At 40.0% G+C, this 18,850-nt stretch overlaps 1 protein-coding gene across 20 annotated transcripts in view; it reads left to right on the forward strand.

Moving 5' to 3' along the window:
- The window catches only part of zfyve27.L (zinc finger FYVE domain containing 27 L homeolog), a 137,451-nt gene that overhangs the window by 3,734 nt on the left and 114,867 nt on the right, over positions 1-18,850 (forward strand). For 8 of the 20 annotated variants that reach the window (XM_041570567.1, XM_041570566.1, XM_041570568.1 and 5 more), the window contains exons 1-4: positions 11,506-11,570; positions 12,368-12,580; positions 14,168-14,238; positions 17,180-17,366. In XM_041570567.1, the coding sequence (XP_041426501.1) occupies positions 12,369-12,580; positions 14,168-14,238; positions 17,180-17,366 (470 nt within the window). In that variant the 5' untranslated portion in view covers positions 11,506-11,570; position 12,368. 20 annotated transcript variants of the gene reach the window in all.

An 18,850-nucleotide genomic window follows, 5' to 3' on the forward strand; every position in this document is an offset into this window, starting at 1 on the left:
GCATTTGTGTTAAAATTCAAATCAATGCATGGTTGCTTGGGTAACTGGGACCCTAGCAACCAGATAGCTGAAACTGCAAACTGGAGAGTTCGCAAATAAAAAAGCCAACAACTCACACAAAACAACTCCTTACATCAGCAGGAGGTGAGGCAGGGAAGGTAAATAGAATAGGGTGCAGCAGGGCAAAGGGTCCTTTATCTCTATCTCTCTTTCTATCTATCATCTAATAATCCTCTATCCATCTGTCTATCTCGCTATCAGTCTATCTCGCTGTCTATCTATCTCTTTCTTTCTTTCTATCTATTTAGTAATCTATCTAGATGATAGATAAATAGATATAAAGAGATATATGATAGATAGATAATAGACAGATAGAAAGAGATAAAGAATAGATAGATAGATAGATAGATAGATAATAGACAGATAGAAAGAGATAAAGAATAGATAGATAGATAGATGATAGATAGATAATAGACAGATATAAAGAGATAAAGAATAGATAGATAGATAGAGATGACAGATGGATAAAGGATTATTACATGATAAATAGAAAGAGAGCTAGATCGATGAAGATAGATAAAGGGGCTTGCAATCATAACTAGACTGAGAAGCATTGGCACTATAACAGACAGAAGTTGTAGTTTTTAGAACACTACAGCATTAGGCATATTAAGAGGGGCCCGGAATGACAGCTTTGCTTTAGTGGCTTAGATCTTCGTGAGCACCTGCTGTGCGCGGTACTGTGCACCCCAGGCAGCTCTAGCCGAAGTTTTGTTCCGCAGCTGCAGCTCCGCAGCTGCCCCGTGTTCCCCCGAGCGACTGGCCGCTCCGTGTGTGCAGAGTTGGTGCGTGCGCCTGGGTGTGGCTGCTGCCCGGTGTGCGCAAGGCTGGAGGGAGAGTCGTTCAGGGCCGGGGTGTACACTGCGCGATGTGCCGGCAGGGGCCTGCTCCGATGTTCTACCCCTGGCTGCAGGTGCTAGTCTTGGGAGTCGGGGACTGGGAACTTGCGGAAAGACCAGGAGCAGGAGGAAAGACGCAGACTCGCAGAGTATGGGAGCAGCCAGGAGCAGGTAAGCGCAACGTGGGCTGCCTTGGCATACAATGGTAGCGCGATAAACAATGACTTTTTCAATTATATTATAATAACGTGGAATCCACGTTACGCTAACCTGTTCCGCGATCAAACTACTAGGCCTTTGCATATTTTAGGTATGTATTGCAAAAACCCCTGGCCCCTGCAAAGAAAAAAAGAGCGTGCAAATCATGCGATGAAACAAGTTAGTAGCTAAGAGCCTAGGGCAGCAAAATATTACTTACATGATTTACTTTGACGCGACAGGCCTGCCCAGGTCCAGCCCTTACACTCCGAGTCTCCGACTGCCTTCCTACGTACTAAACAAGACGCTATTCGTTACTATTTAAGGCCTGCACAGCCAATACGCTGTTGTTTCATTTGGTGCGCTCTAAATAATTGGACATAGCATCTGTCAGTCATTAAAAAGAGCGCAAAAAAAAAAAAAATGTTCCGGTATTATTTATCTTACCATCCCTCCCATGGGATGGAAACTATCAATTCTAAAAAAGAGTCGGGATGCCATCCCGCCGCATCCCGCCCCAATTCAAGCACTGGTTTTTCCAAAATCTAAGTTTAATGTCCCTGTCTCTGGTGTTTCAGTCTGTCAGCTCAGTAATTCAGGTGCAGACTCTAAACGGTTAAAATTTTGCAACATTTAGTTCAGGAGTGCCCATACTTTACTAATGCGAGGGCTACTTTTAGAGATGTTGTCCCATTAAGATCTAGATGTATATTGCTATATTTATTAAACAACTATTTCTTATGTAACCTTAACATAATAAATATCTGAATGAAAATCATGAAACAGGAGGGTCATTTATTCAAGCTTTTTGCTGACAGTGTCTTGAGATCTACTGAATATATTGTTTATTGATTTATTATTTATTAATTTTTTGCACAATCGCACTTTATTCACTTAGTCACTGCAATTACATGGTCATGTCTCCGATATTAGTGAACTTTCAAGTGATTTGGATAAAGATAATGTTACAATGCGGATTGAAATGAAATATAATATAAGTAGAAAACTGGGGTTAATGGGTACACAGTGGCAAGTTGAATAGATTTTTGGATTTGTATGTAACACATAGGTCACCCCTGAACCTGTAGAAAATAATTCTGCTGGTAATTATTGTGCATGTATCTAACCCTAGAACCTGCATTAAGTAATCTAGCAGGTATTTAAGGGACATGACCAGCACTAGCCACACCTCCTCTGATGAAGCGCCCAATAGCGCGAAACGCGTCAGGAGGGTGTGGCTGACAACAGGTAGGCAGACTGGGGGGGAGACACTGCTTTGTGGTGTGTGTGAATTGAACATTGATATGTTATTTTTTGTGGTTTATATGCACCAATAAATGTTTTTAAGCGAGAAACTGTGCATGTCTTTGATATTTACTTTGGTTTAATTGGACCTGTGCACAGTACTCGCTGTATAGACAGCAGCTACCCCATAATTGATTGTTGTTTTACTACAAGATCTACTGATCCCCAGCGAAAGATCTACTGGTATATCCCGATCTACCTTTTGGGCACCCCTGATGTATAATGTAAAGCACTGCAGAATATGTCACAAATAAATTTATTTTCCCCAAAATGAATCAGTTAATAGTGCTGCTCCAGCAGAATTCTGCACTGAAATCAATTTTTCAAAAGAGCAAACAGATTTTTTTGTATTCAAATTTTTAAGTCACATGACCAGGGGCAGCTGGGAAATTGACAAAATGTCTAGCCCCATGTCAGATTTCAAAATTGAATATAAAAAAATCTGTTTGCTCTTTTGAGAAATGGATTTCAGTGCAGAATTCTGCTGGAGTAGCACTATTAACTGATGCGTTTTGAAAAAAAACATGTTTTCCGATGACAGGATCCCTTTAAGGAAGGTACTCTAGACAGGGGTGATTCTAGTCCATGAACTAGCCTAAGGGGATTCTAACTATGCTGCCCCCTCACCCCATTGCTCACCTTTTCTGCTTTGGAGGGGGTCCAGGGGCTGCATCACTAATGTAGAGAGTGAAACTGCAAACTGCTTTTTGCTGCCCCTGGTCACTTGTGGGTCACTGCTGCTTGAGGCAAAGATCTCAATTTACCTCATAGCAGGAGGGCCCCAGACTCTAGAATAGCCTGCATGTATTAAGAAACTTTTGAATCCAAAGAAGGAACTGAAAGAAGTGAGATAGCAGATGCTCTGGATGTTCCCCATTTCTTACAGCAGACAATACTATTCAGTTGTTAGCATCATAAAAAAACATCTGTTTTGTAATGATGTAAATGATAAAAAATATGTTGTAAGGGATGTGCTGTGAGGAGAAACCTTGTAAATTTTGGATATTATGGTCCCGTTTATTTTGTTGAAGTGCTTGTAGCAATATACTCTCAACAAGCTCCAACATCCAGGTCTAAATAGGCTAATGGCTCTCTTCTTCACACTCAGGGCAGTTCAACTGGAGGCCTGTCGGCTGGATGTGGCCCTCCAAAGGACTTTTATGGCCTTTGATCTAGGGCTCCACTGTCTCACATCACTGAGATGTGTGGTTTCAGATTCCACAGCTGCCTCTAGCAGTCAGGAAAGTGTTAATAAATGCAACCCCATCAGTAATGACAGCAGCTTTCTGTTAAAAAAAAGTAGAATGAGAGAAATTGAGCAAAGTGGTCTATTGTGTTTTCTTTTGGCAAAGTAGCTGACCAGAGAAGGTCTAACTTCACTATTTGATGAGACTTTCATGAGACCTGCCTCATTTAGTTTCCTTTCATTAACTGTTTGCAGTAACTGTTCCACTTGGATTCAATGAGTGTGGTTAAGCTTTAAGCTGTTGCAAAAGTGTAAATATTTGCTTTTAAGAATTACTTTTTATGTACCAGTACATCTGGAAATGTATCTACATTGTTGGCAGACTGTCACTGCTGATGATATAGCACCTACATAGTCAGCAGGAAAAGTGTAAAGTACAGTTGTGTCTTGGGACCCGTACCCGGCGCGTACCTGCAACCTGCAACCCGGACCAGCTACCCCGCATTCTTACCCGACCCACTACCCGACCCGCAAGTACATTATCCGCAACACGGATCCGCTGACCATCAAGAATCGGGAAGTGCTGTCATTGTAAACCGGAAGTGACATCATCGGAAATAGTCGTGATCAGAAAAAAAGGAGTAAAACAGGAAGTGCTGTCATTGTAAACCGGAAGTGACGTAGACGTGACCAGAAAAAAGGAGTAGATATCGCTATTGAGAAGACCCGCGACCCGCAGAACCGCTGACCCGCGACCCAATGCAGGACTCTATCTTGTGATACCCACAGAGCTGCACGTGTCATCCTGCACCAGATGCAGCAAACCTAATTTTGTAAACACTACATGGATGGGTCCTAGAGACAAGCTTATCAGATCCATTTGGGTCATGTGAGCTACTGAAAATGTGTGTGTGTGTATATATATATATATATATATATATATATATATATATATATATATATATATATATATATATATATATACTTTAAAGCCTTTAGAGTGCTCCCACAACCCCCTTGTTTTGATATTGTATATTTAGCCAGGAGCTGTGGCATAGCTTCAGTGGTTGTAGCACCCCATACCCCCCCCTTTAAACTAGTGGTGATCCTATGCTTTTAAAATTGGGCGTTTGTTTTGGGAATATCTCTCCTTTAAAAGCCTGATTGCTGGCTGGGGAGGATTTAGCCCTCAGTGAAAAAACAGCGTTCAATGGACATTGATTACAGGTAATGCTAAAATGCACATAAAATATAAAACAAGTTAGGGACCGCCATTCGGGGTTTACCTTGACGTGGTATGGTGGCTTATCAATTTTATGATCATAACTTTGTAACAAAATAACCCCTGTTTTGGGTACATATGCAATAGCATTTATTATACTTATATATATATATATATATATATATATATATATATATATATATATATATATATATATACTTTAAAGCCTTTAGAGTGCTCCCACAACCCCCTTGTTTTGATATTATATATATATATATATATATATATATATATATATATAAATATATATATATATGTATAAAAAATGCAAAAATCAGCTTGTGACTAGAGTTCACCATTAACATTCATTCGATTTCTATTACATTCTACTACATTATCTTGCACTTATGGAAATATTACTCCCTCTGTCACTGCACCCTACATAAAGTTTGCATTCTGCTTTTCCTAATTTCCTTAAATGAATTTATTGGCAAATCAGTAAAATCTGCTTTTTAATTTGAAGAACACCAAACACAGGGAAAATGTAGGCAACAGGGTGAATGGATGTGTTCCCAGCTAATGCAGCTGCAGCAAATGCAGCATAGAATAGTGGGAGTATGCCAGCCCAGAAACCCTTATAATATCACCCCAGGAAGTCAATGAACTGCCAGCAGGACAGATTTCACTATGAGGGCAGGACTCCACTAACGATTCCGGTGCGATCCGACACGCTGCACAAAAACGCAGGCTTCACGTCGGATGCAACAGAAATAAGGTAAATAATTCTATTGTCGGATTGTGTCGCAACGGGACACCACTGTCAGATGCAGATGCTGCGCGTTGTGTCTACATCCGACAGTCGTGTCGCATCAACAATGCGTCCCATCCAACGTGACGCCTGCATTTTTGTGCAGTGTGACAGATCGCGCTGGAATCGTTCGTGGAGTCCTGCCCTAATCTGATGGATTAGCAGGGGTTCAAAAGTGCTCCCCAAATGTAAGTGCAATGGGAATTAGTGTTCATGTTGGTAAACTGCGTGCAATTTGCATTCATATATTGCCTACTTCATTATGGAGTGTGAATGGTTTCATCTGTGGCTGGTGATGTAACAGAACCTACATAGGAGCTTGCGTAAATTCCGTATCAAGCAATGGCAATACAGATAATCTTAAAAATAGCAGCAGGGGCAAACTCCACTGAGCCACCAATCAATGTTGTATCTAATCTGTGCACTTGTGCATGCACACACACATTTTAAGGCCAGTGCACATAATAAATTGTGGTGAGCACAAAGAATTTTGTGAGAATGCAACATTTTTGAACTGGGCGTACTGTTTTTTAAAAGTGTGCACACAGCCAAGAAACATTGCTCCCAGTCTTTTTAAAATCCCACTGACCCCCCAAATGAACTGAAGCCATTAATTCATTATTTCATTAACTGGTTATGAAGTGTTTGCGATAGAGTAACATCAGCAGTTTATATTGACATTGATTTTCTGAATTATATGAGTGTCTCTTACATGGCAGAATTAACATTAATTATTTTTACTATTTACAGTACATTACCTACTACTGACTAGTTATTGGGCCCCTTAACTTTGGGAACAAGACATTTTCCATGAACATGTGGGCAGCCAATAGCAGTCAGTATATGGATGAGTTTCAATATGGGCCAGTATTCTGAGCTTCTTTTCTTGAACTTCATTTCTCTCTAGCTCTTGCTTGCATGCTAGACCTGTCACTCCCCTAGACTATCTTACAACATAATTCAGGCATTGTAGCGGTGGTGGCAGCATTACACTTGATGATGTAGCCCCAGTGACACACAGACCGACGATGCACATCAGCACCCGATTTAGTTTCCCTTCCTGGCAATGTAAAGTAATATGTAATTAAGCAGTAAGTGGCCCAATCTTAGCCTACAGTCTGTGTAACTGTGTGGTATCATGCAAACTGGCCTTATGCCATGAAACCGGCCAGTATCCTCCGAAAATGCCCCAGCAGTGGCAAAGTTAACCACATGTGGCGCCATCTAGGATCTCAACAGCTGTGTCTCTTAAATTACATTTGTACAGGAGAAATGTTGATCTGATTGGGAAATACAAAGAGGGGCTCATTTATAAACTTCGCTCAGTCTTTCCTCAGATTTTTCATACCCTTTACCAGTTCAGTTGCCCTTCTCTGTACCCTCTCTAATACAATAATGTCCTGTTTGAGTGATGGAGACCAAAACTGTACGGCATATTTTAGATGGGGCCTTACCAGTGCTCTATACAGTGGAAGAATGAAACCCTCCGGCCGTGAATCAAGTCCCCTTTAATCTGAATGGTTAGTGGTAGGTGGGAAGATTGCAATGGGCGATCTATCGTCGGCCAAAAATGAGAAATCTGCATGTCTACAACCAGTTTTAGTTTTTGGTCAATTTCACCCATTCGGGCCTGGATTTGTGGAAAGGCCACCAAGGTTTAGGGTTTTCTGGAAAAAAATACCGTCCTTCCTATTTATTTATAATTTTTCCCTATTAATAACATTGGGATCAACCATCATTTTTACCGGCCAGGTGGCAACCCTACCCAGGGTGGCAGGATTTTAGGGGTGGCATGAAGCCCAACGCACATTATTTAGTAAGCTCTGGGGCTGGTCATGACATACAAGTTTATTTAGGTTTCCTAAGCGCCAAACCCCAGTGCTCCCAACTTGATGAAAATGTGTGTAAGTGCACAAATGAAAAGTGGACAGGGGTGACAAACAGCAGCGGACCTGCACCCATTGTCACCCCTAAAATAGAACTTATTCCCCCTTGTTTGCACAGATATAGCAACACCCTCAACTACCTCACTTTCACATTGCCCTAGTTTGCACAAAATCATGATTTTTCGTTCAAATTGGCTCTTCCCTGAACAATTGGGAGGTCTGAGGCAGACATTATACATTACTTGTCATGAAATTAAGAACAGAGAGCACAGCGGTAAACTAATACGAAGGAAAAGTCTTTTTATTTTTCCCCTCATAATAAAAGTGCGGGAAATACATTCTAGAGAGACTGAGTGAACAGACTGCCTCATACTAGCCGCCGGATTACGTCACTTCTACTTGTCCCGCCTACAAGGCAGCTAAGCGATGCGTCACTGAGTTTACGTGTTGCCATTGCGCAAGTCTCGCGTGATGAGATTTGCGGCGACGGGATTATGTGAGAGACAGGAGTAGGAAGCGTACAGCTGTGAGAGATGTAAATAGCGATCCGGGACAGCGGGTTAGGGAAAGCGGAAGTGTTGGACTATGGACGCTGTACTTGTATATGGATTACAGGCTAATGTTTGAACTCATTCGTCCAGCCCTACTCAATCCTCACACTGTTGTACTCGGACGAAAAACTTGCTGCACAGAAAGCTGTGTGGGGAAAAGAGGGCGCTGGCACCATAGCAACTGCCTCTCTCTTCGGAAGTCTGCAGCTCACTGGAAGTAGGAGGCCGGGAATACAAGTAAGTGTGGTGGTCAAAAGAGCAGCTTACATAGAGTCTAGATGTGCCTATGGCATGGGCTTCATTTAAGTGTTTACAATAAGAAGCCTTTCAGTGTATAGAACTGTTGCTCCCTCGGAAATGTGGTGCTGAGCAGAGAGCTGCTTCCCTTTAGGTCCCTGCACTGTACAGTCTTGTCAGATATATAGTGAATAAAGTACCCCCTCTTGTAAAATATAAGGATATTATAAGTTACCGAAGGCCGAGTGTTTTTATACAGGTCATGGAACTCCGAGGTAACTTCTAATATCCTCATATTTTGCAACTGGGGGTACTTTATTTATTATAATACACAAATTTCAATGAGTCATGTGACAGAAATGACATCAGAACTCACCATTTGTAACTGATGACATCAGAACTCACCGTTTATAAGGATATAATTTACAGGATATTCATGGCTTTTGTGTATTATAGAGCAATAAACGAAGAGCCACTTCTCTCTGGAGCAGCACCTGTATATTCAGTTTTCCCTACGGTTAATGATCCTCATCATTTGTGTCTTTGGGTTTTCATCTTCTCTGAGGATCAGTAACAACCGGAAATAAGTTTATTTTAATTAAGTGGTAGTTCATTAGTGTTATAGTAAATAGGCATCAGCCTCCTGCTATTTTTTTCTCAATTACACTTTGCTCCCATTTTATGGTAACACTGTTTGCAGAACATTATATAGATATATGGCACTGTATAAACAAACATTTATAGGTACATTGTTCTTTTTTCAGCAGTTCAGCAAGCAGTGCAGAGATAAGCCTGGCTATGCCTCAGTCTAAAGCAGGGATAGGGGGATCCAATCCCAATGCAGACTTACCGGGATTTATTCTTAAAGGACCAATGAGGTTACAGTAAATCTTAATAGGAGAAAATCTTCCGTGCACAGAGCTGCTGTGAAAAAGCAGGGGGGCCCGGCTAATCAAGTGAGTGAAGCAAGGCCGGGCCCCCACTTAGACACAAAATCCTGCGGGCCCAGGACAACTGTCCCCCCTGTGACCCCCTGATGGCGGCCCTGCGTTGGAGAGCAACATGTTGCTCATGAGCTACTGGTTTGGGATCACTGGTCTAGAGGTTGGAAAAATTCAGTAGAGAAGTTGTAGTCTGTGCAAGGCACATTATACAGTATCCAATACTAGTAAATATAAATCAAGTGGGAGTAATAAATGAAAAAGGAGTCCAGTTGCTTTAGAACTTAATGAATGGAATCCTTTACAGACCTAAAGCAAATTATAGATCTTTGGTGTGTCTGTTATGTATCTGTGCTACTCTGATAACTATGCAGCATTTATGGTTACACTACAGGGCTATAAATGAAATGGAGTGCAGAGAGACAAAAAACAATAAAGAATGTGATCACAGTTGCTTTTTTTCTTTAAAGGTGGCTGTTCACCTTTGGTTTAACTTTTAGATTACATGAGACAATTTGCAATCGGTTTTCATTGTTTATTATTTGTGGTTTTTGCGTTATTTAAATTTTTATTCAGCAGCTCTCCAGTTTGCAGTTTCTGGTTTCTAGGGTTAAAGTTACCCTAGCAATCATACATTAAGTTGAATAAGAGACTGGAATATTACAAGGAGAGGCCTGAGTCAAAAGCTGAGTAATAAAAAGTAGCAACAATAATACATTTGTAGCCTTACAATGCTTTTGTTTTTTTTAGATTGGGTCAGTGGCCCCCTTTCAAAAGTTGGAAGGAGTCAGCAGAAAACGGCAAATAATTTAAAAAAACTATAAAAAAAAAAAAAAAATAATGAAAGACTGAAACGTTTCTTAGAATTGGCCATTCTGTAACATGCTAAAAATTAAATTAAAGGTGAACCACCCCTTTAAATAAGTACTATCTTCCTCTGTGTCTCCAAAGATGCCCCAGTAGCTACCCATCTTCTTTTCTGCTGATTCACTGCACATGCTCTAAGCTGCTGTCACTTACTGAGTTTAGGGACCCACTCATAATATACAGTACACATAGAATATAAATGTCAGAATATAAGGCTGATTAGTAATTAATACAGATGATTATTACATCGGCTCAGAAACAAGCATAATTAGCATAATAATTTAATAGTCAGCCTTGTAGCATCAGCTTATATTACAGAAAACCCTTGATTTCTGCTTCTAAATTCACAATAACCCCCTAATCTTAGCTTCTCAACAGCTGCTCAGAGCCCACTGAGCATGTGAGTGTCACAGACACTTTCCAAGATGGTGACCCCCTTTGATAAGTTGGAAGTCCTGGATCATTGCTGCTATTGACAAGCTGGTGCACTAAGGTCAATATGTAAAATATGGCATTTTAGCAATATTTATTTTAAAAGTGTTTTTAATGTGTTTTTAGAGGAAGGCATAAGTTGCTCGGGTGAGATCTAGGGTGGGTGATTGCTTATTTGCTGAGTTGGATATTCCCTTAATTTTACCAGGGTGACTTATGAAAATGTTTTCATGTAGGGAATGATCCTGGTAGTTCTAGTCCTATCTGTGTAGGTACAGAGAGTTAATGGAACTGTATTTCAGTGCTAACACTGCTTCTTATTACACAGCAGATTCCTTGGATCCTTCCCACAGACTTTACTTTAAAGGCTGTGTGTAAATTTGCTTCCTAAACAGTCTACAAAGCAATGACACGTGTGCTGATTTGTATAAATACTTACACAAACACCAGCTATTGTATTTAAGCACTTACCATTAGCCTAGCTGTTTCTTTAGTGAGGAAAATAAAGGAAATAAAGGCACATATAGACTTGGCTTTTGACCTTTTATTTGTAATTGAATATGTAGCATATTTGGAGGACATCTGTGCACCTATGCCAGTGCTGCAGTGTTCCACATTCCACATAAAATTCTGCCCTATATTTTCCTGGGAAAAAGTTCTAGATAAAAATGCACATTTGCTATATATATACCTGTATATGGTGCTATAGGAGGTCGGGATTTTCAGTATATCAGTGTCATTGCCATTGGTTGATTGCATGTGACTTTCATTAAAGAGAGGTTTAAACTAAAAACATATTTTTTTTTAAAGTAATTTTAAGAAACTTTCCCATATTCATCAATTTACAGATCTCAGTGCTTAAAGTTACTTGTAAATGTAATTTCTATTGTGTCTAGTATTTTCTGTGCTGATGGTATTTCTGCTACATTGTTTCAGAGTACAGAAAAATAGACAAAGGTATGGGACCTGTTATCCAGAATGCTCGGGGCCTGGGGCTTTCCGGATAATTGATCTTTCTGTAATTTGGATCTTTATACCGTAAATTTACTAGAAAATCATTTAAACATTAAATAAACCCAATAGGCTGGTTTTGCTTACAATAAGGATTAATTATATCTTAATTTGAATCAAGTACAAGCTACTGTTATTACAGAGAAAAAGAAAATCATTTTTAAAATGGGGATTTGGATAAAATGAAGCCTATGGGAGACAGCCTTTCCTTAATTCGGAGCTTTCTGGATCATGGGTTTCCGTATAGCGAATCTCAATCTTTGTACTGCTTTTAGGGTGAAGTCACTCAGACCTTCTAGTAACAACTGCTTGTCATGGTTACAAAATAGATAATTTCGGTCTTGACTGTATTAATGGGACTAAAGAGTAAAACACTTTCAGGATCAGTACCCAATGCAGTGAAATTGGGAGAAATTTAAAGGGTCAATTTTGTTCATCCACTTTAGTGAACTAGAGGGCACAGTGGAACAGTTTTATGAAGGGTTCATATTCCCTTTTAAGTTTGTTGGAGGTGGTTTTATAGCTTCTTAGCTACATCCTTGTCAAATGTACAAAAATTTCATTTGCTGCCTACAGAGTAGATTTAGTAGTATAGCTGTACTGCATAAAAATAGAGTTTATTTCCTAAAACTATTTTATTTGTGTCCTGTCCTACGAGAAATTTTTAGTTCAGCTGCTATGTACTCCTGTGTGATCTGTAATTTTAAAAGTTTGAAACTACTAAACTTATCTTAAGCTATTTCCTATATCTACATAGTTCTTAAAGAAGTGGCTGTTGTCTATTTTTCATACTACATTACACAAAAACAATTCACTGTTTCCAGAATGCAGGCAGCGGAGAGAGATGCATCGTCTCTGGCGGGTTCCAGCTGGTCGGAGGGAAGCCCAACAATGACAGAATCACACTCGGAGTCTCCACAAAGCACCACCAAATCACGGGCATTTGACCTCTTCAACCTGGTAGTCTCCTATAAGAGAATAGAAATATATTTGGAGCCTATTAAAGATTCATGGGAAGGAATCAAATATCTACTGAGGTAATGCACCATTTTATGTATTAGCTGCAGCTCTTGTCTGGTGTGTCATTGTTAAAGGACCAGTAACATCAAAAACATTTTTTTAAAAATTAGTTCGCGATAGGGCGACCATCCATCCTGCAGCAGTTGATTTCTTCTCCAACGCTATCTCTCCTGGCCGCCCTATGTCTGGCCTGCTCTGCTCTGCTGGCAAGATTGACAGCCAGCTTCTTCTTCTCCTCCTCCAGGCACTTCTTGATGCAGCAGTACTGGTACTGGTTGTGATGATTTATGTGGCAGTTGCGGTTGGCACAAAACCGTTGTGCGCTGGCCTTGTCGCTGCACACTAGGTGTGCTGCTGCTGCTGACTCTGAGTCCTGCAGCCCCTTGTCTCCCCCGCACCCTGTGTGATGGAGGTCCCTGATGTCTGGGGGTCTGCGGCATGTGGGGGCAGCGAAGAGCGCTTGTTGTTGCTCCCACCACCCTGCCTGTCACTCCTGATCGCTGCTCCCATTGATAGTAGCGCAATGGAACTGACAGGCTCGCTGCTCCCATTGATAGTAGCGCAATGGAACTGACAGGCTCGCTGTTCGCCAGGAGAGATAGCCAGGGAGAAGAAATCAACTGCTGCAGGATGGATGGTCGCTCTATCGTCGTTTCTGAAGAGGAGCGGAAGTGGAGTTTCAGAAAGTTATTTTTTAATAAAGGCTTTGCCATTTAAAAGTTTAAAGGAGAAGGAAAGCTACAGAGGCATTTTATTGCCAATAGATTAGCTGCAATAGTACAAGCTAGAATGCTATATTTATTCTGTAGAATGTTTTACCATACCTAAGTAAAAAGCTCTTGAAACTCTCTGTTTGTTTAGAATAGGAGCTGCAGTATTAATGTGGTGTGACATCACTTCCTGCCTGAGTCTCTCCCTGCTCTGGGCTCAGATTACAGTAGAGAAGGGAGGGGTGGGGGGAGAGGAGCAAACTGAGCATGCTCTTGCCCAGGGCAATGAGGTTTAAGCTGAAGGCAGGAAGTCTGATACAGAAGCCCATGTGTACACAATAGAAGGAAAGAAATGCAGTATTTCTTTTGACAGGGGACTCAGAGCAACATTACTTTGGGGGTTTACTGGTATATTTAGATCGGCCTTTCTGATAAGGCTTACTTAGTTTTAACCTTTCCTTCTCCTTTAATGTGTGTTGGTGTTTATATTTCAATGTATACTAACAAATTTTTTTAAATTTTTTTTTGATGTTACTGGTCCTTTAGACAGCAAGAAAAACATCCGCACCTGTGGGATGATACAGTAGTCGGGTGAAGGCCTGCATAGCTGCAATTATGATTCAGTTGTTTTCCAAGGGAACAGTTGTATCAATAGTATTGTCCACCTCAAGGTGGCATATTGGTGAAAAATCCGATAAAAAAAATCTCACACGAAGCTCTTCAGAAAAGTTCTATACTGCATGTGTCAATACTGTATGCATTTACAGTGAGATTATATATATATATATATATATATATATATATATATATATATATATATATATATATATATATATATATATATATATACATATATGTGAACAATTTCTTTATAACACTTCTTTCTTTCCACAGGTGGCAGATGCCCCTTTGCTCAGTTTTTACCTGCATCACACTAAATATTTTTCTGCTAACCCTAAATGAAGGTAAACTGGAAACTCTTGTCTTTTTTTTGTTCTTTGTCAGAATCCTGTTCAGCTGGTTTGTCCAATTGGTTGTAAAAAAGGATTTACTTAAAAAAAAAAAAAAGAGAAAAAGAAAGGAAATAAAATATGTATATTAATATCGAGCTATTTGTGTATACAGCGTTGTATGTATATTTTGCTTAGAAACACATTGTTTTTTCAAAAATACAACACAATCTGTTTTTAGAAGACCACTACAGGTATGGGATCTGTTATGGGGAACCCCGTTATCCAGAAAGCTAAGAATTACAGAAAGGCCGTCTCCCATAGACTCAGTTTTATCTAAATCCAGATTTTTAAAATTGATTTCCCTTTTCTCTGTAATAATGAAACAGTACCTTGCACTTGATCCAAACTAAGATATAGTTCATCCTTGGAAGCAAAACCAGCCTATTGGGTTTATTTCAACATGATTTTCTAGTAGACGAAGATCCAAATTACGGAAAGATCCATTATCCGGAAAACCACAGGTCCTGGATAACCAGTCCCACACCTGTATTTGTTTTCTTACTTTTATTAATTGATAGATATATCATCACTGTGCAATGAAGTGTAGCAAGGTAAACAAACTTTATTCCCATTGCATTAGACCGCAGACAGGCATTTCCACCCACCCATTTCTGGGTCTTCGTGTCTTCTTCCAGCGCTCCGGCAATTTTCGTGAGTTTCGGCGTATGCGCAGTTGTTGCAAACGGGCAGTTTGCTCCAACTGCGCATGCCGATCTCCCAGTCAGCTTACCGAAGACCCAGAAGATGGCTGCGAGAAACTCTGATGCCTGAATCTGCCCAGAGGGGTAAGTATAAAGTATGGGGCATTTCCCGTGGGAGCAGTAAGGCTGGGGGAAGGAGGAAGGGGGGTGTACGTGTGGTGGGGGTACAGGTTTTTTTTTATTAAAGGGTTTAATTCTCCTTTAAAGGAGAAGTAAAGCTTAGTAGGCTAGAAATGTTGTACATTATGTTTTGGGCTTCTGTACCAGCTCAAGGGAACCACAGCCCTTTAGCAGGGAAGATCTATGTCTCCAAATAAGCTCCAGTGGCTCCCCATCTTCTTTTCTGCTGATTCACTGCACATGCTTTGTGCTGCTGTCACTTACTGAGCTGAGGGACCAACTCACAATATACAGTACATATAGAATAGAAATGTCACAATACAAGGCTGATTAGTAATGAATACGGATAAATACTACATAAAGGCCCGGTACCAGTGCAATTATCATCAGAATTTAATAATCAGCCCTGTAGCATTAGCTGACAGACCAACCTCATTTTCTGCTTGATAATTTGTGATGACCCCTATGCTTAACTTCTCAACAGCTGCTCAGAGCCCACTGAGCATGTAAGTGTCGCAGACTTTTTCCAAGATGGTGACCCCCTCAGACAAGTTTGAAGTTCTGGACAAGTTTGAAGTTCTGTGCTGCTATTGAGAAGCAGAAACTTTAGGCTGGTGCAATAAGTTCATTATATAAAATATGGCGTTTTTAGCTATATTCATTTTTAGGATTTAGTTCTCCTTTAAGCTATTGCTGTACTTTGAGTTGTGCAAGAAAAATGTTTGGAGGGCAAAAATAGACTTAATGAAATGTTTCATTTTCCTTTGTTTATTTCCCTAACTGGGTTGTGCAAAGGAAAAACCGTGCACACCTGCTGCTTTATTGGATTTTATTAATGATTGCTTCTATGTACAGGCAAGGCTGTATGCTTTAGCCTGTCATCATAAAACACTTACAGTAGGCTTGTGTATCCATTGCTTTGCCAGCTGAGTTATTGTTAGACACAGGAAGAGATGTCAAGTTGCTGCTGACATGTGGCCATTATCCTTTTGAGCAGAGGAGACATGCTGGTGTCGGCTGTATATAGGTAAATCCCTCTCGCAATAAGTATACATGCGGATAAACAAAAGAAGGATTGCTTAATGAAAATGTGATGAATTACCCTTGCAGAGAAAGATGAGGGCCCAGACCCTCCGCAACTAAGGGATGGTAGTACAGGCAGGGAATTTATTATGTTCACTGTTAGGATTTTCCGAATAATGCAAATTTCCAAATTGAGAGCTAATCCCCCTAATACATTTTAGCTCCTTCTCAAACTGCACCAGAGGGGGCTCCCAAAAACAGCCTTGCCTCCCTGTACCTGATCTCTAAATGCAGAGGAGGGCAACAGGATTGGTCATGTTTGGCCACATCACTACTGCTCAGTACCCCCACCCCCACCCCGGAGCTGATTGTTGATCATGCACTATTGAAACTAGAATAATACTTCCATAGCTCATGCCGCTGCTTGACTATCTGCATCAGGGAGTTAGACACCAAAAATCAATAGCCAACCCTGTAATGCAGCTCTGCATTGGAAGGCCTGATATGTGGGAGCATGGCAGCTTAGAGGATGCTATGTCTGTTTTAGTGCATAATATAATTATGTAATTGCAATTAGTCTCATTGTTTAATTATTTTTTTTAATTATTTGCTTTTTCAGATGGGGGTCACTCACCCCGACAGACAAAATTCTATTGTTCTCTAAGGCTGCAGATTTTAATGTTATTTTTACTTATCTGGCTATTCCTATTCCAATCTCTCGTTCAAATCACTGCCTGGTTATTAGGCTAAATAAGACACTAGGTACCAGCTGGCAAAATACCAAACTGGAGAACTACCAAACAAAAACTTAACAACCACAAAAATTAAAGAATGAAGACCAATTGCAGATTGTCTCAGAATATCAATATCTACATCATACAAAAAGTTAGTTTAGAGGTGAGCCATCCACAAGGTGAACCTCAAGCTTTAAGGAGGCACAGTAGCTAGTGTTTGGAATGGTGCATCGCCAGCAGTGGAGTAGAAAAGTAACATGAACGTTGTAGAGTGGAAAAACGACTTTTTGCTTATCTAATTATTATTTTTTACAGTGGCTTGGTTCTCTGTGGGTGCCCTATTCATCTCAATACCGGCTTTAATTGGATACCTCCAGGAGATGTCCAAAATCCACATTCCTGAGCCTGAACTCGCCCGAAGAAAATATTACAGTGTACGGCGGGAAGAGCTACAGAAAGTTAAGCTTTCTCGCCAAGAAGCGGTGGCAGAGTTTAAAAGTTTGTAAGTAACCACACTAAATGTAAACAAGTTATGTGTAGGAAGGAAAAAGGTTACCTTTATATCCATAAGCCAATTGTTGTGTTGTGGTGCTGGTGAAGTGAGTATAGGTTATGTAGTAAGTCCTACAGTGTTTCTTCATAAATTTGACGCTTATTGTGCAATTATTTTAAATTGACCAGTCAGTTGCTAACTTGGTGTCAGAATAAAAAATAAATAATAGCACCCAAGTAAACCTTTTATTTCACAATTAAACAGTTATAAGTTTACATTAACCCTAGAGTTCGTAACAGATATATATATATATATATATATATGAAAGTCTGGCTTATCCATTTTTTTTCTTGTCCTATTAAAGAGGTAAAGCAGGTATTGAAATAGTACTCTCTCATGATCAAATTGCACCAGTATAGGTACCTATAGTTACCAATTAGCAAATAAGTTTTAACACTCTACTACCAGTTGAAAAAATGAAACAAACATCCTATTGGTTAAAATGGGTAATTGCACTGGTACACTTTAGCGCCCTTCTCTCTAAATTATTAACTACCATCTTGCTTATTGGGCATGGCAGTGGTTTGGTTTAACTACAGCTGTCTTTCATCTGGTTAGAATGATCTCCCTTTTTTGTAAGGGCAATCATTTTCACTTAAAGGGATAACATCATTGGAAAACATGTTTTTTCAAAATGTATCTGTTAATAGTGCTGCTCCAGAAAACTTCTGCACTGAAATCCGTTTTTCAAAAGAGCAAATAGATTTTTTTTATATTTAATTTTGAAACTTGACATGGGGCTAGCCATATTGTCCATTTCCAGTCATGTGACTTGTGCTCAGATAAACTTCGGTCACTCTTTTCTGCTATATTACAAGTTGGAGTGGCATCACCCCCCCCCCCCAGCAGCCCATCAGCAGAACAATGGGAAGGTAACCAGATAACAGCTCCCTGGTAGATATAAGAACAGCAGTCAATTGTAAAAATCCATGTCCCACTGGGACTCCTTTGGTTACACTGAGTAAGAGAAACAATAGCCTGACAGAAAGCAGTTCCATAGTGCAGCACTGGCTCTTTCTGGAAGCACATGCGCAGCCTAAATGACCCAAGATGGCTGCCTACACACCAATATTACAACTACAAAAACACACTTGTTGGGTTAGGAATGACATTTTACAACGTAGAGTGAATTATTTGCAATGTAAACAGTGTCATTTAGAAATAAAAACGACACCATAAAAATTATGAGAGAATCCCTTTAAATGGCAGTTCATCTTGAAATTAACTTCTACTTAATATTTTATTCTTTGACATTTTTTAATTACTTTGCTTTTTGTCAGCAGCTATTCTCTCCAGTTTAGAATTGTAGTATCTGTCTGGTTACTGGGATTGAATTTACCCCAGGACCAGGCAGTGGTGTAAAAGAGAGACCAGACCTTTATAATAAGATAAGTAGTAAAAAGATTCAATAACAATGAAATTGTACCCTCACA

Source organism: Xenopus laevis, chromosome 7S (genome assembly GCF_017654675.1).
Source record: "Xenopus laevis strain J_2021 chromosome 7S, Xenopus_laevis_v10.1, whole genome shotgun sequence".
Lineage (NCBI taxonomy): Eukaryota > Metazoa > Chordata > Amphibia > Anura > Pipidae > Xenopus > Xenopus laevis.